At 39.3% G+C, this 23,400-nt stretch overlaps 1 protein-coding gene and 1 non-coding gene across 2 annotated transcripts; both read left to right on the plus strand.

Moving 5' to 3' along the window:
- The first annotated feature begins 15,476 nt into the window (after window positions 1–15,476).
- TRNAL-UAA (transfer RNA leucine (anticodon UAA)) lies at window positions 15,477–15,560 on the plus strand. The gene has a single exon. It is a non-coding gene; the product is annotated as a tRNA-Leu (tRNA).
- Window positions 15,561–19,442: 3,882 nt separating this feature from the next.
- Window positions 19,443–21,449, plus strand: LOC142464622 (uncharacterized). Its single transcript, XM_075567991.1, has 5 exons — window positions 19,443–19,639; window positions 19,735–19,812; window positions 19,916–20,014; window positions 20,275–20,436; window positions 20,587–21,449. The coding sequence occupies exons 1-5, from the start codon at window positions 19,567–19,569 to the stop codon at window positions 21,447–21,449; spliced, it is 1,275 nt and encodes a 424-aa protein (XP_075424106.1). The 5' UTR covers window positions 19,443–19,566.
- Window positions 21,450–23,400: the final 1,951 nt, after the last annotated feature.

Below are 23,400 nucleotides of genomic sequence, written 5' to 3' on the forward strand. Positions count from 1 at the left end.
CATATGCTTCTTTAAGCAAGTGTGTCTTAAGGTGGGTCTTAAAGGTGGATAGAGAGGGTGCTAGTCGGGTACTGAGGGGAAGGGCATTCCAGAGGTGTGGGGCAGTCAGTGAAAAAGGTTTAAGGCGGGAGAGGGCTTTAGATAAAAAGGGGGTAGAAAGAAGACATCCTTGAGCAGAACACAAGAGTCGGGATGGTGCATAGCGAGAAATTAGGCCTGAGATGCAAGGAGGGGCAGAAGAGTGTAAAGCTTTAAAAGTGAGGAGAAGAATGGAGTGTGAGATGCGGGATTTGATTGGAAGCCAGGAGAGGGATTTCAGGAGGGGAGATGTAAATCAGTATGAGTCCATTTTTTATTAAGTTTGAGCCGTGAAGGTCTACTGTATGCTGCATTAGTTAGCTGTATAACAAACAGTTACTGTATTTACTTCTAAGATCTTTCATTACCAAGCACCTCATTAATCTAAGGACATATACCTTGCATAGTATTTAAGGGTTATATAAGGAACTCATTCTGAGTCTGTTCACATGCAATGCAATTTACTTCATATCTACATTTGGTATATCTTGACTAAACCTGGAATATATTTTGTAGGTTTTAGTAAGGATTTACCTACCGCGTTAGCCTATTTAGACTGACTTTGAATGAATATTATTACCATCTAGTAGGCAGAAATGAAGATACTATTCAATGAGTAACCCAATATATTTAGTCACATCAATTGGAGTCCTGAGACCTAATATATCCTAGATTTCCCAGTGATTAGTATTATACTGAGAAACGACCGTGGTTACCGTGTACAGTAAGGATTGATCCATTCTGGTTAGTCTAGATTCACCATGAGTCGCCCTATAGGGGATTTTAACATTATTGTGCTACCTACTGTATGTATATATTTTAATGTCGTCGCTGTTGCAATTAAATAACATTTCTTTATTTTTCGTTTTTGTGAGATTATACTCACTCTACTGTGTCACTGGGAAGGGGTTAATAAACTCCACCTAGTGGGACAATTGGTATCCCAGGCTATTATGCAGTAGCTAATATAAAACACATGTAATACTTTGAGTGCAGATACCTGGGTTCTATTGTTAACCTTGAGTTAACTTGTTGTTTTGTTTATCGAGTAGCTTGTAAAGTTTTTTTGAAGGGTTATTTTTGTGTTGTTGTTCTAGTTTGATAATTTGATCTGTTATTTCCTTATTTTGTTTATTTTTTTCCCCTATATGAGGCTATGGATATAAGATCACCTCTAATTGCTGCTTTGTGGGCTTCCCACAACATTGCTGGAGCTCAAACTGTGCCCTTGCTTATTTTAAAATAGTCGGATAGTATTTATTTAATTGTGCTCTCTATATCTGGGAAGTTCAATAGAGAGTAATTAAGTTTCTACTAATATGACTTGTTTTTAACAAAGGGGAGAGAGAGAGTTAGGTCAATGGGGGTATGGTCTGACCAGGTTATTGGTCCTATGTTCGACTGGGAGGATTTGTAGAATATTTTTGGTACCCAGAAATTAATCAATCCTAGAGTAGGTCTGATGTTTGGCTGAGAAAAATGTGTAGTCCTGCTGACCCTGGTGCTGTGCTCCCCAAATATCAACCAATGAAAAGTCCTTCATCAGTTCCTTAAATTTCTTAGCAGCCTTTTGAATTTGAGTTGAGTGGGTAATACCCGAGTTGGTGGACTTGTCCTGTTCGGTGAACACACCATGTTCATATCCCCCGTTATTATCAAGGAGGAGAGGAACTGCTGCTCCAGAGATTCCAATACTTCTGTCAAGAAGGTAATTTGGTTCTGATTAGGGGCGTATATACATTAATTAAAGAGATTGGGGACCTTGAAAGGGAGGCCTGAACAATCAAATATCTACCCTCTGGGTCTGAGATAACCTTATTGGAGACAAAAGGAACGTTATTTTTAATTAAGATTGCATCTCCTCTCTTTTAACTAGAGAGTGAAGCGTAATATGCTTGAGGGAAAATGTTCTTAAAAGTATTAGGCGGAGAAAGGGAGTTGAAATGTGTTTCCTGAATAAACATTATGTCTCCTTTTGTTTTTTTAAATTCTAGAAGCACAAGTCCCCTTTTTTTAAGGGAGTTCAGTCCTTTGACATTAAGGAATACTAGTTTTAAGGAGGTCGTGTTTGACATGGTTTTGTTTTGGATAGAACATAATGGAGACCATCCACTTTCCCAAGGTGAGAACTCTGAGATGTTTCTCCTGCAGACTATGCTTGCTGCACAATCCCGATGGCCATTTTGGAATCCCGGACAGAGGGGGAATGTATCTCCAGGAGCTGGGGGTTTCTCCCGGTAAAGATGTCCTCCATCAGCAACTCTCCTCCCCACCCCCACTCCCCCCCCCCTGACTGCAGCCAGGCATCAGGTTGCTCCCCTAGATCTCAAGCCTATGCCTGATTATGCAAGGGAAGAGAGACAAGCGGTGCTCTCTGGGGACACAACAGCAGAGCGCCAAGGTAAGATGGCTGCCACTCCGCACTCTGGATCTCTATTTCTTTAAGGACAGCAGGAGGGCGAGCAGGCTGCCTGTCTGCCTGCCTGTTTGCCTGCCTGCCTGTCTGCGTTAGCTCTCCTCTGCTCTCTCTCATCTTCTAAGAGAGACTGCTCCACAGAAGCTTTTCCTCTTCCCTTTTTAAAGTAAGTCAGCTGAATAAATGAGGTTCACCTAAGGATTGGCTAGCCAGTGGGTTAACCTTGCTGCTTGATGGTGTAAGGCTTTAGTGCTTAGTTATATAATGCATTGAAACAAACACAGCTGAAGTGATAAAATACACTTTTTTAGAGGTTGCCATGCAACTGAAGAAGCCATTTTATCATTTTAAATATAATGTACTTTATTGTATAAAATATTCTATTATATAATATTGAAACCTCACATTTTATGTTATTTCTCCTATTTCCTGATGCAAGAGAACCCTAATGCCTGACAATATATGTAGTTTCTTTACATATTTTTATAGCTTTGGTGGCTATGACTAACTGTTTCCTAGCACATATTTGCCCTTGCTACAGATGTGTGAAATTCCCATCCAAATGTGTTTTATTTATGAATTTAGAGAGATATATAACCACATCTATATAACTCATGAAGAGATATCTTAGAATATTTAAATTAGCTAATTTGCCTATTTAAATTAGATTATTCTACATCCAAAGATAAAGCTACTGAAGGAATCTTATGTTTTTTAGCATACTGAATCAAATCTAGATTTTTACGGATGTTGTCAAAAATTTGACGTCCTAAAATAAATCCAGATTAATCATTATTAATACGAGCGGGAAGCAAGTTCTCTAGTCTCATGGCTAATATTTTAGTAAATAACTTAGCATCTAAATTAAGTAAAGCTATAGGCCTATAAGAGGAACATAATTCTGTATCCTTATCTGACTTAAGAAGTAAACAGATTGAAGCATCCATCATAGATGGTGTAACTTGTTCAGAAACTAGAAATGAATTAAAAAGATTAGTTAGATGAGGTGTAAGAAGAAAATATATATTTTTTATAAAAAGATGCAGTATTACACCTTTATGCATCTTTAAAGTTTTAATGGCCTTAACCATTTCTTCCTCTGATATTCGATACTCCAGTATTTCCCTATCCTCCACCGGAATCTGAGGTAGTGAAATAGACACCAGAAAGAAGATATTAGAGACAAGTACACTTTTTCACTAGTATCCTTGATTTGGTTCAATCCAAAATAATGAAGTTTGTATGGGATCATAAACCTCCTCGGGTAGCTAAACACGTTCTATTTCAGAAAAAAGGGGAGGGAGGATTAGGTTGTCCATTTATGCATAAATATTATTTAGCATCCCATTTAAGAACTCTTAGAGATTGGTATGCATGTGCTGGTATCAAACAATGCGTAGATATAGAGAATGCTATCACTAAAATTCACTTACATAAGACTATTTGGTTACTTAAAAAACATCGACCTAAGGAATTATATAAACATCCTATTTACAGGCTTAACTCGGGGGATATGGGACTCAACATTCAGGAAACTCAAATGATCTTGTTTTCCTTCTCCGCTGACTTCAATATTGCAAAATCTGGAATTTACAGTACTCCTGCATTGGCCTCAGATTTGTATGACCCCTGGAAGTCTGGAGGGTGCCATTATGTGACCAATTTTTATTACCAGAATCAGATTAAATCTTTTTCGCAATGCAAATCTGATTTTGATTCGGAAGAAAATAGTAGGTTTCAATACTTTCAAATTAGACATTGGATAGCACAACCAAATATTGAGAAAGCTGCAATACAAGAAACTACACTTTTTGAGGATATCATTACTCTTTCTACATCTACTTCAGGTTTTATATCATTGATCTACAATATACGTGTTCGCATCTACAGTATTGTAACATACAACCTAAGTACTTTTCAGTTTGGGAAAGAGATGTGGAGCATACAATTTCTGAAATTCAATGGTCTGAAATCAGGGTTAGAGCATCTTCATCATCCATGTGTACTCTACATAGGGAACATTCCAATAAGGTTCTTTTTCGTTGGTATTTGGTACCATCCAGATTAAAATAAATATATCCTATACAGTAGTCTCAGACAGACGTTTGCATAACTGTTCCATGAAAGGTTCATTTTTTTATATATATAGTGGTCTTGCTCTAAAATACAAACCTTTTGGATATAAGTTTTAGAAATCATAAGGAAATTACTGGTTTTAGTCTCCAGTTGGATCCTTTAGTGGTTTTGTTGGGTGCAGTAGATGTGGATAAAAAGTATGTCCTTAAATCTAACACCAGTTTTCTAATCACACATTTACTATTAGCCGCCAGATTGTGCATTGCTTCTAACTGGAAGAATGTATTGGCACCTTATACAGCACCGACATTGTTTATTGCACTAAATCACGACGGCACGCCGAGATCTACCCCAGCTGCCGCCAGTAACAACCGCGCGCCGCCGCGTTTCCCCCACACACCCCCCCTCCACTTCGCGCGCAATTTACCCCCCTTCCCGACCCCGTACCCGGCTCCTGCTCTGCCCCTCTGCTTCCCCGCACCCCCGCTTACCTTCATTTGATCTCCAGGGGTGTCGGGGAAGCCTGGGGAAGCCGGGAAAGACGGGGAAGCCGGGCGCGCATGTTACTGTGACGTCACAGTGCGCCGCCACGCGCCGCGGCTACCCGCTTCCCAGACGCATGTAGCCGGCGGCTTTTGCTGCAATAAACAATGTCGCTACTGTATGACACAATGGTTGATTAGAGCATGGGAGATATGTGCTTTAGAGAGCATAACTTTCTCCTTTCCTTAAGACAAAAACACTCTAAATTTCCAGATATCTGGTTTCCTTTTCTTATCTTATTTGGAAATACATAACTCTATTATAACGAGACCAGATGATGCTGGGAGTTATAATATATGGATTATAAAAATGATTGAAAAAAATGTCATATAAATGTATAGATTAATTTATTCTGAAATGAAGAGGTCTCAGAAATCGGGATGATGTCTTTTTTTGTTTTGTTGCAATATCTGGTGTTCTTAGATAATAATATGAGCTATGGTGTGTGTGTGGGGGTGTGTGTGGGAGTTTAGGGGTATAGTAGTTATTGATAAGTTTTTTATATGAATAATTGTATTTATATTGTTTCATGCTATTCAAAACCGAATAAAATTATTTTTTTTAAAATGTGTTTTATAATAATTTCCAAGATATTCCAGGTGCGTTCATGGGTATCGCTTCACATGTTACATGAGTAAGATGAGTGTTATGGAAGTCAATGGGTATTTTTTTAAATTAGGCCATCCACCTCTTCCTTCTTTCCCCTTAAAATCCATATTTCAAGTAAAAATATTCTGTAGCAAATGTTTTTCATTTTCTAACTTTTCAGAAAGTTTGAGGGAATTTGGACATTTTTCTAGACCATACCAGTCTCTAAATGTAGTCTTCTCTTTAAAGATCATTTTGCCACTTCAGTGCAAGACTGCACAAATTGAACTCTAGAATGGTCTCAATAAATATTCACATTGCTGTTTCTGCTTAACATCTTTTGTGTTGTAGCATCCCACTGACATCTTTGTATTGCCTGTTTCAATGTGTTATTCAATTTACTATAGAATTACTGTATGCATTTTCTTTATTCTTTTTCTAGCTCTAATGTCCATTCCTTTTATGGGGGCCAGCTGTGAGACAAATGAATGGTAATTAATGATATCCAGACCCAGAAAGATTCCAGGCTTTTTTTCCTCATAGCTGCTGAAAATATAAAAAGCTGTACATCATAACACTGCATAAAACACTTTTAGGTATTTTAAACACTGCATGGAACTCCGAAAAATATGTAATGAAATTAAGCTGTGAGCTCAAAGCACTGTTGTTCTGGTCAGTTGAATAAATTACATTTACTCTAAGAATTTGACTTCTCTTACCTGTAAGGGAAATGCCCAAACCATTTATTAGTGTATCCTGTAAATATACTGTAGGCATCCATTAGTCATTGTTGCAGTACAGTATTTGCTCTTTCTTCACTGGGAGACAAGTATCTATTATTACCGTGTATGCCTCTTCCTCCAAAAACCTATTTTGGGGATGCATACTAAAAAATATCTTCATGTTATTAGGATCTTTATACATTTCTAATTAACTACTTTTTGTCTGGTGAATATGTCAGCTTTAATGAAAGGCAATTTGTTCCTGGCTTCACCGAATGGAGAAACAAACTGAAAACTGTGAGAACATAACTAGCAAGATCAAAGGTAATAAGTTGTGTCTACATTCTTTTCAGCTAATCACTGCATGATTGCTATTGTGCTTTCAAAAACCTTTATATGACATTGTATATCAATATCAGAAGTATAACATTATTTGTCTATCATGAGAGTCTACTGTAGTTCATTCTCTTACTACATTGACAGAATTTCCTCTTAGTGAGCATGTTGCTGAATAATTTTCATCTATGCACTGCATGGTTCCTATTGTGCATTCGTAAACCTTTGTACTTTATTGTACTACTCTAGACATGGCTTTCATTTAAAGCCACAGTAATTTCAGAAAATATTTTGGAGAAAAACTTAAAAAAATTAAGGTAAAGCACCACATAAATCTCTTTCTTTAAATGTTTCACATATGCCCTTTCTCATTACAGCACCGTATATACTGGAGATAAAATACTAATAAACAATCCATAGAAGAACTCACTGCTAGGGCCATATACGCCCTTTCCTCTGTTGCTTGACTGCTAAAACTTTTACTCAGGCCCTCATTCTCTCCCGTCTCGACTACTGTAACTTCCTGCTGTCCGGGCTTCCTGCCTCTCACCTGTCTCCCCTACAATCTATCCTAAACGCTGCTGCCAGAATCACTCTACTCTTTCCTAAATCTGTCTCAGCGTCTCCCCTGCTGAAATCGCTCTCCTGGCTTCCTATCAAATCCCATATCCCCACCCCTCCCCCCTCCCTCTCCCTCACTGACTAAATCCCGTATCACACATACAATTCTCCTCCTCACTTTTAAAGCTTTACACTCCTCTGCCCCTCCTTACATCTCAGCCCTAATTTCTCGCTAAGCACCATCCCGACTCTTGCGTTCTGCTCAACGATGTCTTCTCTCTACCCCTTTGGATCTAAAGCCCTCTCCCACCTTAAACCCTTCTCACTGACTGCCCCACACCTCTGGAATGCCCTTCCCCTCAATACCCGACAAGCACCCTCTCTATCCATCTTTAAGACCCACCTTAAGACACACTTGCTTAAAGAAGCATATGAGTAGCACCGTAGATATTACTAGACACATGATACATAAAGCTTGGCCCCCTGCTGAAGCACTTACCAAAATGCCCTACTACTGTCTCTGTACGTTCCTCCTACTGTACATACCAATTAGATTATAAGCTCCTCGGAGCAGGGACTCCTCTTCCTAAATGTTATGTTTATGTCTGAAGCACTTATTCCCATGACCTGTTATTTATATTATTTGTTATTTATATGATTACCACGTGTATTACTACTGTGAAGCACTATGTACATTAATGGCGCTATACAGAAAACGACATACAATACAATATACACAGAGCTCCCTTAATTCAGGACTCACAATGTCATGTTACATAACCAGTAAAGGACATTATTTTTCCTGAGATTAACACATTTCCATGCATATCTCAGGAATGTTCAGTTTTGTTCATTGTAATTCTCCCCACATGTTGCATATGAATGTTTGAGGAGCTATATTAATAACTGATCACTTTATTAAAATAGGACTTGCTCTCCGGCAAAACGAATATTTCAGGAACTGGATAGGATTAACTCCACCTTTAAGTATGACCTAATTCATGTCACGTTAAATGTCTGTATTAATGGACTTACAGTACAGTATATGGATAGGCATTATTAGGGGGTACGCTTCTTTTGCATATTTTTATCACTAACATCTGCTTTACTGTAGTTGTTGCAATGACCTTTCCGGACTGAAAGTTAACTTATTGAGATTTGAGGTTAAGGTAACTCAGGTTAACATCATGCTAGCTCACTTGAAACAACTCTGTGGATCGGGGCCATAGGAGGTTATTCATTAAACTTTGAGTGCCAATCGGGGGACTCTTACATGAAAACTCATATTGTCTCCAATGGGAGTTTCCTTGCGACTATGTTCCATTTGGCACTTAATTTTTTTTATCTGTTTTTGAACAATAACTTATCATTTTTTTGTACCTGTCATACTTATTTGAGTGAATGGAGAACAAAAAACCCGGGCGCTACCTAGGGGGATGGTAGGTATAGTAAAGGGGGATATAGCAACCTTGGTGGTAGGCAAGGTATCCCTCTGCTTCTTTTCCGCCTGTGACTCTAAAGACCCCAATAAAGGATCTACCCTTCATATTGTCATATAACATTACACAACCAATTTAGGTTTTATACCAGCCTTCCACCGGTGCTCCCCCATCCCCCCTTTTTTTCTTGTCAAAACGTGCAGCGCTACATCCGGACGCGGAGGCAGTTCAGCTGCAGTACCACAAGCCCTGCTCGATTCCCTAAAGACTGGCTTTTTAACTTTCCACAGAGTAACTCACGGGCTGAGTTAGCTGTGCTTTGTTGTTTTATTGTTCATTTCATTTAATAAAGACCTTGGCCTTGAATTTCTCGGGCTCAGAACTTTTTGACCCATTGGGGGGGGTGAGGACCCACGTTCAGCACCAGTAGACCCTTTCCAGCTGGGACCTTAGAAGGAGAACCCAAAGATACCATATCCAAGTGTGCACTCACACTTGGCCGTGTGAGTAGTTACATTTTATTTTGTTTCTGCAATTTTTAACTAAGGTGTGGCTTTTGACTTTCTGTTTTTAGAGCTTATACTTTACTTTAAGAAGTGGGATTGCCCCTGAAAGACCAAGATACCATCCCTTAGAGCGCACGCACACACGCCCGTGTGAGTGTTTTATATATATTCTTACTATATATCCTGACACCTTCCCATATAAAATCACAGTTTGCTCACATATTTTTGTGTATATATTTATTCCGAGGGTGAGATAAACATCAAAGAAGTAGGAGAAGAAGAATACAGACGCAAGGCGGCAGAAAAAATCCAGAAGACAGAAAGGAGACGAAAGAAGGAAGAAGAAAAAAGAAGAAAGAAAAGGGAGTCTTAAAGATACCTTGATGCGACAGCATTCGCACAAAGCCGTGTGAGTGTTAACAATTATTTTACACCCACAAAACCCTTCATATTGTCATATAACATTACACAACCAATTTAGGTTTTATACCAGCCTTCCACCGGTGCTCCCCCATCCCCCCTTTTTTTCTTATACTTGTAGCGGTCATGTAAAATGCCTACAGTCATCTCTCCTGCTGGCAGTAAGGCCTGGTAAGTGTGGGCATGCCAGCAGTAATCATGGAGGTTTTCCCTCACACCCTGGTGGGGTGCTCTGTGTATGGCTGGGACTGGTCACATGCTCTGACTCCATGGTTAGTGATGTCAGAGATGTGTCAGCCTCAGAAGCTTACATAAGGCACAGCACTGTGTTCTAAAGTTAGTTGCTGCTGAGTTGCTGTGGAGTTGCTGGAAAGTTCTACCTGAGTTGCTGTCTAGTTCAAGTCCAGTTGAGGAAGAGTTCTGTCAGTTATGATATAGTAACTCCATGGGAGGCTGTGTCCAGGGACCTGGCACAGTACAGTGATTCCTGCGGGAATAGTGAATCCCTGATCTAGGTGATATGCCTATCTAAAGGGAGCACTGGCGAGATGAGCGGCTGAAGATACTACTTGTGGAGGGCAGTTGCCCTGCCGTGTCAATAAAGATGAGTTCAGCCAGAAACCCTCTCGTGTATCTATCTGGAAAGAGTGTACAGAGAGGAGCACCACGGAGGCGTTCCTCGCCAGGATCATTCCCTTGCGGACGCAGGGACCCTGGTGAGGTGGAGGCGCTGCACTGGAACTAGGTGAGACTCAGCACACTACCTCAGTTGCCTGTCTGACGGGTTCTCCCCACACACCATCATGCGGGAGACTCAGGAGTCCTGTAGCCAGCAGGTGCACCATCAGGCATATTCACACTGTAATGGGGTCCGGTTAGACCACAGGGGCCAATGTGAGATTGGGTGGGTCAGGCCGGGCCAGAAATACCGTTACATACTTATTTGAGTGTCCTGTGTTTGGAGTTTCGGCAATTCTCCATCTTTTGGGTTTTGCACCTTCTTCCTTTTTACCTAAGAAGCTTTCAGAGTCTCTGGTAGGTTGACCCAGTCGTGAAGTACACGGCAACAGAAGGAGGAGCGACCAGATTCTTTGTTGAACCTTGGGAACGTGAAAAGCCTTTTGGAGTCAGATATCATGTGTTAAGTGCTGCATGTTGTAGGGGGGAAGAACTCATTCAAAAATAGCCAGGTTGCCGACCCAGAAAGTATTTGAAGGCAAGACTGGAAAAATGTACTTTGCACCTGGACTCAAGGGATAGACAATCTAGTTCTTGGAACATTTCACAGAGGTGAGTGTTGTAGTTAAATTGTAGGACAAAGTTGCACATTGAGTTGTAGAGGGTACTCATATACTATGTTCCCATTGTCTTTACTTGGCATTAGCATCTGCTGAGCGATGTGCTTTTCTGACAAGTGGCCTTAGGGAGGATTTGTTTCTAAAAAGTAAACCCAGTTTGGCATAGATTTTGGAGAATATGGAATTACCCAGTATACCGAGGCTGCTAACAGGTAGTGCACACACTTTATGGCAACTTGATTGAAGAGAGACCCAGCAATGATTAATGAAACAATAAGCCTCCGGTATTGAAAACAGGGAGTTGGGTAATAGTAAGCCGGATAGAGGTACAGGGGGACACCTCCCTAAGGGGCGCCCCCAAGTAAATCACAGCCCGGCACTAACCGCCTCAATAATCTCCCTGAAATACCGTGTGGAGGTTAGGAGTACTCACGAAAAAGCCGTCCCTGTTGGTGCAGGGAATTCTGCAGCGGCTTCCTCCTCTGGTGTAGCTGGCGTCAGCGTGCTCCTCCGGAAATGATGACACAGGAAGAAGGGGGTAAGATGGTCCGTGGTTCACAGCAACTTCAGCAGCCAACGCATGGATGTCTAAAAAAACTTTATTGATCGCTAGCAGCAAACATCAGGCAACCACTCTAACATGTTTCGTCCAGGCTATGGACTTTTTAAAAGAGTGCTGATAGTGTATGGCAGCCAAATAGATATAGGGAGTGGTGAGTGTATGCCACCAATAGAAACAGGGAACGTATTTAAACCTCACCTGTGGTAGATTAATCATTAAAGTGGATAACTATCTCCCCAACAATCCCCATAGCAATGGCTGCACAACAAGGTATTTACAACATACACATGAAAAATTTAAAAACAAAACAGAACATATAATAGATAAATTTAAAAACACAACTACTGATGTTTTAAGTTACCAGCATCATTATTATTATATAAAGCTATATCAATTAATGGAAGTATACAGATGTATAACAAAGGATTTCATATATCTAGTACTTATAAAATCTTTTTTGTACTTATAAAGCATTTTCAGTATCAAGATTCACTTTAAAGGGATATAAACATTTTATCAATTTATTCACATAATTCATATCCATGAATACAGTGGCAACCGCATGACAGACAGTAACTTAATATGTCACCTCCCAGATCACAATGTAATTGGGTGAACACTGTGAACCCACCCCAAAACTTAGCCATTACCCCATCAGGAAGTGTTTCAGTTCCCACTCCTGATTGATGCCGGCCGGATGGAGTGTGTTCAGAGTGTACACCCAATACATTTCCTGTTTATTTAATACCCCCTCTCTATGGCCTCCTCTAGCGTTACAAGGGATATGTTCAATTGCCATATAGGAAAAGTTGGCTATTCCCCCTTTAGGGCATCTGGAGAAGTGTCTGGGAACTGGATGAGACACATCATTCTTTTTAATAAGCCTGACATGCTCGGCAATGCGGGTCTTGACTGGCCGAATGGTTCGTCCCACATATAATTTTTTGCAACCACATCTCAAAAGATAAATGGTGTAGGATGTATTACAATTCAAAAATTCTTTAATAAAATATTTTTTTCCATTGATGTCAGTTTGGACAAATTTTGTACTATGAACATATTTACACATGGAACAATTTCCACATGCATAAAAACCTTTAGGAATACTACCAATTCTTTTAAGATCAGTTTTAGTTTGAAAGTGACTTGGCGAGAGGTGTGATGCTAGTGTCTTAGCCCTACGGAATGAAAATTTTGGTCCCTTCAAGGTAAACTCAGCAATATCCTTATCAAGGCACAGGGTGTGCCAATGTTTATGCACAATGTCGCATATAAGCTTGGATTTACGACTATAAGTCGTGATGAATAATGGACTCATATTACTATACTTGCTCTTAGATTGTATGTACCCCTTATGATGTTTGTCTTTTTTCTTTTTATCGAGGATTCCAGGGTGATCCAAAGTCATAGCGTACTCGTATGCTGTCTGGATATCTGTATATTTGTAACCCCTGGCTTGGAATCTCTCAAATAGTGCTTGTGACTGCAAAGAGAAATTCTCGTCATCAGAACATATCCGTCTCAACCTTACAAATTGGGCCCTCGGAATACTTTTGATTAAAGATTGTGGATGACAACTTTTGGCTGACAGTAGTGTGTTTCGGGAGTTTGGCTTGCGAAATATGTCAGTTTGGATTAGCATGTCATGGTCTATGTAAAGGAGCAGGTCCAGATAATTGATGCAATTTATATTTTGTTCATAAGTGAATTTGATATTAACATTATTGATATTAAGTGTGTTTATAAATGCTACAAGTGATGATTCATCGCCGTCCCATATAATAATGAGATCGTCGATGAATCTTTTATAGTAAATAATTTGTGAACGATAAGAATTATTACTGTGATATATATATTGTGCTTCCCATAACCCCATGAATAAGTTTGCATATGATGGTGCTAAACTTGTGCCCATTGCAGTGCCTAATAATTGTAAATAAAAACGTGAATCAAATAAGAAATAATTGTGAGTTAATAAAAATTTAATAGATTCTAATAGAAAAGTGCAAAGTGAAGTGGACAGATGTGATAAATTTAAAAAGTGCGTGATAGCTAATAACCCGTGATCGTGATTAATGATGGAATACAGAGAGATCACGTCAAGGGTGACCCATCTGTATTCTTTTTTCCAGACCAGATCCTTTACATCTACCATGAGGTCCGTGGAATCCTTAATGAATGACGGTAATGCCAGTACCAATGGTTTGAGATAAGAGTCCACATACCGCGATAACCCATCTCCCAAAGATCCAATACCTGCCACTATAGGACGACCAGGAGGGTCGACCAGTGACTTATGGATCTTTGGGAGATGGTGGAATACCGGAATCACGGGATGTGGACTTCTCAAAAATTCAATCTCATGTTTGTCTAATGTACAGAGTATCTTTCCAAATTCAATAATTTCATCTAGTTGACTAATAAAGTCCTGTGTTGGATCCTTTTTAAGAAGTTTATACTGATCCGGATTCCCTAGCTGCCGTAATGCCTCCTGTTTGTATTGTAGGGTGGATAAAACCACAAGGGCTCCACCTTTATCAGCATTTCTAAACATGATGTCTTTGTTATGCTTCAAGGTGTCTAGTTCATGAATCTCCGTGTATGTCAGGTTATTGGCATGCATAGATGAGCAGGAGAAACCTTTAGATAAAATTTGAAGGTCTCTTTCTACCAACCTTTCAAATGCCGTAATGAAAGGCCCCCTATTGGCATTGGGGCAGAAGATAGACTTCTTTTTAAATCCTGAGGAGTGGGTGCCAAAGAAAGGTTGGGAGAAAGCATTGATTTCTTCGCCTTGCTGCTCAAGTAATGCGTCCAAGTCTGATAATACACAGGTTTCCTGAAAGGTATCAAGAGAAATATTAGTTAATGCATCATTAGTAACAATATTAGGTAGTTCATCATCAGTATTGGGTAATACAACATCATTATCAGAGTCAGACAAGTTATTAGTTTGAAAATGTCCTCTTGATATAAAAAACTTTTTTAAGGATAATTTGCGAGTAAACCTTTGGAGGTCAATCACAGTCTGGAACAAGTGGAAGTCCTGAACCGGGGCAAAACCCAGTCCCTTATTTAGTAGAGATAATTGTGCATGGGAGAGTTCCACTCCTGAGAGATTAATGACGTTATTATCACACTCATCTATGTGTACTTCTTTCTTTTTGGTCTCCCGCGAGTTTCCACGTTTTCTCCGCGATCGTCTGGTTCGCGGCGTGATCGTGTTCCTGTGGATAAAAAAGAAGACAAAGAGGGAGCCTGTTCCTGATTTTTTGATCTGGCCCCATTAGATGTGATGGATGACCTGCTGTCGCTCCTAGATCTCCCATGGTTATCCCGTATACTAGTAGTAGGGAGGCATACATTATGTCAAACTTTTTTTGACAGGTACCACGCCCCCTTTTCCCCTAAGCCCCGCCCCTTTTGGCCTTAAACCCGCCCTATGTCCCGCCCCTTCCGTATCCGGTCCCGCCCCATCCGTATCCGGCCCCGCCCCCTGCGCATTTTTAGGTTGCCGCCCCCTGCGCCAAAAAAACGCGGTTGACGCCCCCTACGCCAAAAAACCGCAGTTGACGCCCCCTACGCCAAAAAAACGCAGTTGACGCCCCCTAAGCCAAAAAACCGCGGTTGACATCCCCCAGACTCCATTTTTTATTATGATGTGCATTTTTTATTCTTTTTTGTGATTGGTGCGTACTGTTGACGTAGATTGGAGGGGGCGTATACATACGCGGGGCATGTCCGGGCATGTTTATAGGCTTTTGGGGCATGCCCGAACATGTTTTTTTCATACTGGGGCATGTCTGGACATGTTTATTCTGAAATAACGCCGTGCGCATGTCAGAAAAGTTCAAATGACGTTGAAAAGAGGGCGTAGCATTTTTTTTTAAATTCAGACAGAATACGGCTTTAAGAGGCTAAACCCTCAAGTGTCAGGGTGGCCGAGTGGTTTAAGGCGTTGGACTTAAGATCCAATGGACGTATGTCCACGTGGGTTCGAATCCCACCCCAGACATAATATTTTTATATATTTTTTTTTTATTTGTATATATATTTTTTATTTGTATAGAGACGGTACAGGGATTAGCCGCAACAGTCGGGGGTTACATATAAATAAAAAGCACAATTGTATGAGTCAAAAATTGCTTATTTTATTTTTTAAAAGATAACACAGTTTTCACCAGGAAATAATTACAAGACGTATTTACAAGTAAAAAAGTAAAACGGCTGTTAAGGCCTTAATAGACTAAAATCATCTAGAGGCGTTGAGTTAGTACGATACATAGTATAGAGGGACAGCAATACAATGTCTTATTTTACAGAGGGAAAAAAAAAAAATTAAACAGCTTATTTACAGTTTCAACCAGGCAATAATTACAATTCGTATTTACAAGTAAAAAAGTAAGTGAGTCATTTCAAAAGTCTTTGAAAAGCTTTTCATAGCAATTGATGCAATAACCTCATTAGCAGATGTTGTGGGGCCATAGTAAAAAAAGTAAATAAGTCATTTCAAAAGTCTTTGAAAAGCGTGTCATAGCAATTGACGCAATAACCTCATTAGCAGATGGTGTGGGGTCATAATGACAAGAAGCTAGACAAACACCATGGTTGTTAACTGAGAGCAGAGGTGTCGTGGGAACAGCCTCATTAACAGCGGTAAATAAGGCATTTCAAAAGACTTGGAAGAGCCTTGAACTGCGGGAGATTGTTTTAAACAGAAGCTGAAAACACCATAGAAGCATTATATTGTTTTATGAAATACTATTAAAGAATGCATAGCCATACAAGCTCAAAAAAAGTGGATGCACAATTACGAAAAATATATTACACGCCGAAAACGCCTGGTTCCTTTGGCGGCATACAGAGTTTAAATAATGCAGCACAAAAATACGGTATTTCAAACGCAACGGTCAAAAATTATCTTTCAGAGCAAGATGTCTATACGTTATACAAACCGGCGCGAAAAAATTTCAAAAGGAATATGATTTTAGTGTCCAATATCGATTCGCAGTGGCAAGCCGACCTCGTATCAATGATTGATTTTGCCAAGTGTAACGACGGAAATCGTTATATTTTGACCGTTATCGATATTTTGTCAAAATACGCCTGGGCAAAATTGTTGCAAAATAAAAAAGGGTTAAGCGTCGCTAATGCGTTACAAGAGATTTTTTTAGAGGGAAGGGTGCCTCAAAAGTTACAAACTGACGGGGGTAAAGAATTCTTGAATAAGAATGTTAATTTACTGCTCCAAAAATATGGCGTTAACAGGTTCATCGCCGGCAACGCCGTTAAGGCAGCCATTATTGAACGCTTTAATAGGACATTAAAAACGAAAATGTGGCGTTTTTTCACAGCACATAATACGCACAGGTACAGCGATGTGTTATCAGACTTAATATACAGCTATAACCACACGCCACATCGCACCATTAAGTGTGCGCCAAAGGATGTAACACAAGCGAATTCTCTCACCGTTTGGAATACTATTTATAGGTCACATGTGTGTTCTAAGAAACTTAAGCCACTTTTAAAAATTGGAGACCACGTTCGGATATCAAAATATAAAGGAGTTTTTACAAAGGGTTATGAACAGTGCTTTACAGATGAAATATTTATTATTGCTGATGTACGCACGAAAGGCGTAAAACCGCTGTATAAGATCACAGATAGCGCTGGTGAGGCCATAGAAGGCTCATTCTACGCTGAAGAGATACAAAAAATACCAAAGAATTTAAATCGCGTTTACAGAATTGAGAAGATATTAAAACAAAAAAGCGTAAGGCGTAAAATCGTCTACTACGTTAAATGGTGTGGATACCCTACAAAATTCAACAGCTGGATAGAAAAAGCACAACTAACTCGTTTGTAAAAAGACGTCACCATGGAGGATATTGCCTTTTATGTAACGCTGCCTAGTAATGCGTCATACGAAACGTTCCCCCAAAATGACATTTCTAATTATACGACAAAACTAGCCAAGCCCATTATTTTAAAAGGTGAATGGGAGGTTGCTTTAACAGAAATACAGTATCCGCATACTTGGAATACATTTGAAAACGTGGACGGTAACGTATCTGTAACACAACTAAGACCGCCGTTACGGAATGCTGCGCCAGACAGCACATTACATGTATCAACGCTAAACGCCATTAAATCAAACTTCATGGTAAAAGCGGGGTATTATAGTGATATTAATGAATTGATTAGGTCTATTAACGAGGCGATGGCCATCAGTAAAGTGAAATTGAAATATGACGACTTTGAAAGAACAGTATCTGTTCCGGGTTCACATCGCTTTACAGCCTCAGAGCGTATGATGAACATTCTAGGCATGGATTCTAATAATATCGATAAAATTGAAAAATGTGATAAAATATGTGCAGATATAAAAAACGGCTTTTATACAATATTTGTTTATACCGATATCATTATGCATCAACGCGTAGGTCACAGTTTTGTCCCCCTACTGCGGACTGTTGAAATCACCGGCAATAATAATGATATCATTACGCAGCGCTACATAAAGCCTGATTACATACCCGTCAGTAAATATCACATCGATTGCATTACAATCGAGATAAAGAACGACCAAAATAAGAACGTCTCATTCAAGTACGGGAAGGCCATTGTAAAACTGCACTTTCGCCCGCGCAAAGGCTCTCTGTATTGAGGGTCCGGCAACATGGTGGCTGTTAAAAACTATGGAGAACCACAGGTTTACAGTATGTACTATAGAGCACAAGCGGGAAATGGCTTACAGGGCTTTCATGGGAGCCCTTATATGTACGGCCGTGGATTAGCAGGCGTTTTCCGCAGTCTCTTTAGACGGGCGGTGCCTTTATTCAGGCGCGGCTTTGATATTGTAAAACCTCATGTAAAAACTGCAGCACTAAATATCGCTAGAGACGTTGTGGGTCGTGTTTCAACCGCTGTGACGAATAAAATGGGTGGTGCAGCACAAGACGGATCAGGACTCGTGTACATCAGTAGAAGCAGTGCTAAAGGCAAACGCAAGCGCAGCGTTGCATTCCCACCCAGCACAACCCGTTATCAAAACAAAAAGAACAGTCGCAACGTCAGAAAGAAGAAAAAAACCTCGCGACAGAACTTAAACGACATCTTTTGATTCATTTGACAAGACAAAAAAATAAATAAAAGTTATTTCAGCATGGCGTTTATTCACACCAACTCCATAGAATGCGCTAAATCTGAACTGGATATCTTTGAAATACAGCCTACACAGACGAGCATAGAAAAAAGTCTGTATGTGGAAATACAACCGTTGGCCGCCCTTTCAGAAACGGCTATATTAGACCTAAAAATGTGATATAATATACCTAAACCCTTGATATATTATTTTATAGACTGCTAATTACTGTATTTTAAGGGCATTGAATGTATTTTTATGTAAACTTTATGTAATATACAGGACCTTTTTTTTTTTATTAGCGTATATTGAGTGTATTGTTTTATTCATATATGTCTTTTCAAAGTAGCATTTAATGTTTTTCTAAAAAGTGGCCCCGTTGATAATATAGTACATACTGTAGAACCTAAGGCCATAATATATTAGACCTAAAAATGTGATATAATATACCTAAACCCTTGATATATTATTTTATAGACTGCTAATTACTGTATTTTAAGGGCATTGAATGTATTTTTATGTAAACTTTATGTAATATACAGGACCTTTTTTTTTTTATTAGCGTATATTGAGTGTATTGTTTTATTCATATATGTCTTTTCAAAGTAACATTTAATGTACTTTATTTTTCTAAAAAGGGGCAAGTGTATTGTTTTATTCATATATGTCTTTTCAAAGTAACATTTAATGTACTTTATTTTTCTAAAAAGGGGGCCCCCGTGATAATATAGTATCATCTATTTTATATCATGATATTTAGTGTATTTTAATAGCATTGATTGTTTTGTTTTTTGTCCGTTTTTTTATCAGACTATATTGAAGGACTTTTAATGATAATATTTAAAGGCCTAGAATTGATTGTACTTTATAATACATGCAGGCTGACCGCTTCCAAACATATATTGCCGAAAATACACAGGGGAGTTCCACAGAGGCAGACCAAGAATGTAAGAATCGACAGAGGCCGCTTAAGACAGCTCTTTTTTTTTATTTTTATTTCTTTATTATTATTTATTTATTTTTGTAATTTTCTTTCATGTAGTTTTGGCTGCTGCACTTCAAGCTGAGCGGTTGGCTAATGACGCTCTAGACTGTCGATTTGGAAAACAGGTTACCGATGGTGCGTATTTATATAAAAGCGGTTGCATATACTTTTTTTTTTTTACTTTTAAAGTTACCTGTGTACATGAATAAACGCCTATGCGGTCTTTTATGCCGTACAGAACAAACCAAGGGGGGTACGGAAAACGGTGTACGATCTGTCAAACGTACGATCAAACAGCACAACCCTGATCCGTCCATAATGACAAATCAAAAACGGGGTATGTATGACAATGTATCGCTGTTATATTTAAAACTAACACTATAGACATGTTTTGAACTTATTTAAAACTTTATAGATTACGGCTGTAATTATATATCTAAGTGGACTAAGATAGTGTTTCTATTCATTTTATTACACTTTTTTTTTATAGCCGACATTAGGGGTCATGCAGCCACAATAATTGTGTAGTTATTTTTTTTATTTTTAAATGCTGCTGTCTATTATAAAACTTTTTAATAATGAGGTCATTGTTCACAGCTTCAAAAATGCACCGGCACCAAAGCGTTAGAAGCCCAAAAGTCGCCGCTGAAATGCAAATCCAGAACAAGAAACCACGGGCCCCGCAACCTGAAAAGAAAGTCAACGCTGAAATGCAAACCCAGAACAAGAAACCACGGGCCCCGCAACCTGAAAAGCATGGTGAGTCTATTGTGCTGTAATTCAAGCATCTATATACGTGATGTTGCGTAATGTAGTACTAACATAGTTCCTCAAGCTGTCTGGACTTTAATCTATTAATGAAATGAGCTGACAGTATTCTTTTTTTTTTTTTGTTGTTGATGTTTTTAGCCTCAAAGACGACCGTAAGGCATGCCACTAGACGTGTTCCTGATAAATGTACCCCTGCACACGACAATGAGCAGCCCAGCACATCAAAAGCTTTGTACGGTGTAAAGCGACCAACAACAACGGTTACGGTTACAATCGAACCACCACCAGCTACAATGTTGAACTCCCCAACAGCAAAGGCGGATATCATTTCGCGTGCCACCGGCGGTGAGTCAGCACGCATAAACACAACACCTGTATCAGGCCTGCAACAAGCCCAGTTGGAAAATATATTGCGTAGAATTGACTTTGGCAGACGCCCACGTGTAAATGACCCTGCTGTTGCACAGCCAACAATTAAAAGACGAAGGGTGCCTTTACAGGACATCACACCGGTCACAAACAGTAAAAGTCAAGGGTTTCCTTTACAGGACATCACGATTGTCACAAACAATGATCATGGGGCGCAGAAAGGTCAGTCAGGTAACTGTACGACGATTAATGACATTGATACACCGCATTATTGGCGATGGTTCTATAATCATTTTGTTTTTTGGATAGATTTAAATCGGCTTATAGAAAATGTAATAAGCGACTTGAAAACATTGATTTTTGTGAAAGAGCATGAACGCGATTTAGAGCGCATGAAAGCCTTGTTATTAAGGCTTCGCCGTTCAAGCGATATATTTCACAAGGGTGTAATGCATCTAAAGGGGGATTCAGGGGCCAACAACCAAAACATAATACACGACGTAATAATAACAACACCGTGTACTGACAATACACACCCAAAAGCCACAACAGCGCTGTGTATAGAGGACGAATCTGACATTGAGAGCCGGGGTTGTACTGAATCCCCCTTTAGATGCATTACACCCTTGTGAAATATATCGCTTGAACGGCGAAGCCTTAATAACAAGGCTTTCATGCGCTCTAAATCGCGTTCATGCTCTTTCACAAAAATCAATGTTTTCAAGTCGCTTATTACATTTTCTATAAGCCGATTTAAATCTATCCAAAAAACAAAATGATTATAGAACCATCGCCAATAATGCGGTGTATCAATGTCATTAATCGTCGTACAGTTACCTGACTGACCTTTCTGCGCCCCATGATCATTGTTTGTGACAATCGTGATGTCCTGTAAAGGAAACCCTTGACTTTTACTGTTTGTGACCGGTGTGATGTCCTGTAAAGGCACCCTTCGTCTTTTAATTGTTGGCTGTGCAACAGCAGGGTCATTTACACGTGGGCGTCTGCCAAAGTCAATTCTACGCAATATATTTTCCAACTGGGCTTGTTGCAGGCCTGATACAGGTGTTGTGTTTATGCGTGCTGACTCACCGCCGGTGGCACGCGAAATGATATCCGCCTTTGCTGTTGGGGAGTTCAACATTGTAGCTGGTGGTGGTTCGATTGTAACCGTAACCGTTGTTGTTGGTCGCTTTACACCGTACAAAGCTTTTGATGTGCTGGGCTGCTCATTGTCGTGTGCAGGGGTACATTTATCAGGAACACGTCTAGTGGCATGCCTTACGGTCGTCTTTGAGGCTAAAAACATCAACAACAAAAAAAAAAAAAGAATACTGTCAGCTCATTTCATTAATAGATTAAAGTCCAGACAGCTTGAGGAACTATGTTAGTACTACATTACGCAACATCACGTATATAGATGCTTGAATTACAGCACAATAGACTCACCATGCTTTTCAGGTTGCGGGGCCCGTGGTTTCTTGTTCTGGGTTTGCATTTCAGCGTTGACTTTCTTTTCAGGTTGCGGGGCCCGTGGTTTCTTGTTCTGGATTTGCATTTCAGCGGCGACTTTTGGGCTTCTAACGCTTTGGTGCCGGTGCATTTTTGAAGCTGTGAACAATGACCTCATTATTAAAAAGTTTTATAATAGACAGCAGCATTTAAAAATAAAAAAAATAACTACACAATTATTGTGGCTGCATGACCCCTAATGTCGGCTATAAAAAAAAAGTGTAATAAAATGAATAGAAACACTATCTTAGTCCACTTAGATATATAATTACAGCCGTAATCTATAAAGTTTTAAATAAGTTCAAAACATGTCTATAGTGTTAGTTTTAAATATAACAGCGATACATTGTCATACATACCCCGTTTTTGATTTGTCATTATGGACGGATCAGGGTTGTGCTGTTTGATCGTACGTTTGACAGATCGTACACCGTTTTCCGTACCCCCCTTGGTTTGTTCTGTACGGCATAAAAGACCGCATAGGCGTTTATTCATGTACACAGGTAACTTTAAAAGTAAAAAAAAAAAAGTATATGCAACCGCTTTTATATAAATACGCACCATCGGTAACCTGTTTTCCAAATCGACAGTCTAGAGCGTCATTAGCCAACCGCTCAGCTTGAAGTGCAGCAGCCAAAACTACATGAAAGAAAATTACAAAAATAAATAAATAATAATAAAGAAATAAAAATAAAAAAAAAGAGCTGTCTTAAGCGGCCTCTGTCGATTCTTACATTCTTGGTCTGCCTCTGTGGAACTCCCCTGTGTATTTTCGGCAATATATGTTTGGAAGCGGTCAGCCTGCATGTATTATAAAGTACAATCAATTCTAGGCCTTTAAATATTATCATTAAAAGTCCTTCAATATAGTCTGATAAAAAAACGGACAAAAAACAAAACAATCAATGCTATTAAAATACACTAAATATCATGATATAAAATAGATGATACTATATTATCACGGGGGCCCCCTTTTTAGAAAAATAAAGTACATTAAATGTTACTTTGAAAAGACATATATGAATAAAACAATACACTTGCCCCTTTTTAGAAAAATAAAGTACATTAAAT

The sequence above is a fragment of the Ascaphus truei genome, chromosome 13, assembly GCF_040206685.1.
Source record: "Ascaphus truei isolate aAscTru1 chromosome 13, aAscTru1.hap1, whole genome shotgun sequence".
NCBI lineage: Eukaryota > Metazoa > Chordata > Amphibia > Anura > Ascaphidae > Ascaphus > Ascaphus truei.

Coding starts and splice junctions, on each gene's coding strand:
- LOC142464622 (XM_075567991.1), top strand. CDS start 19,567: ATGCAGGCTGACCGCTTCCAAACATATATTGCCGAAAATACACAGGGG. Junction 19,640..19,734: donor CACAGAGGCAGACCAAGAAT/GTAAGAATCGAC, acceptor TCTTTCATGTAG/TTTTGGCTGCTGCACTTCAA. Junction 19,813..19,915: donor TGGAAAACAGGTTACCGATG/GTGCGTATTTAT, acceptor TATGCCGTACAG/AACAAACCAAGGGGGGTACG.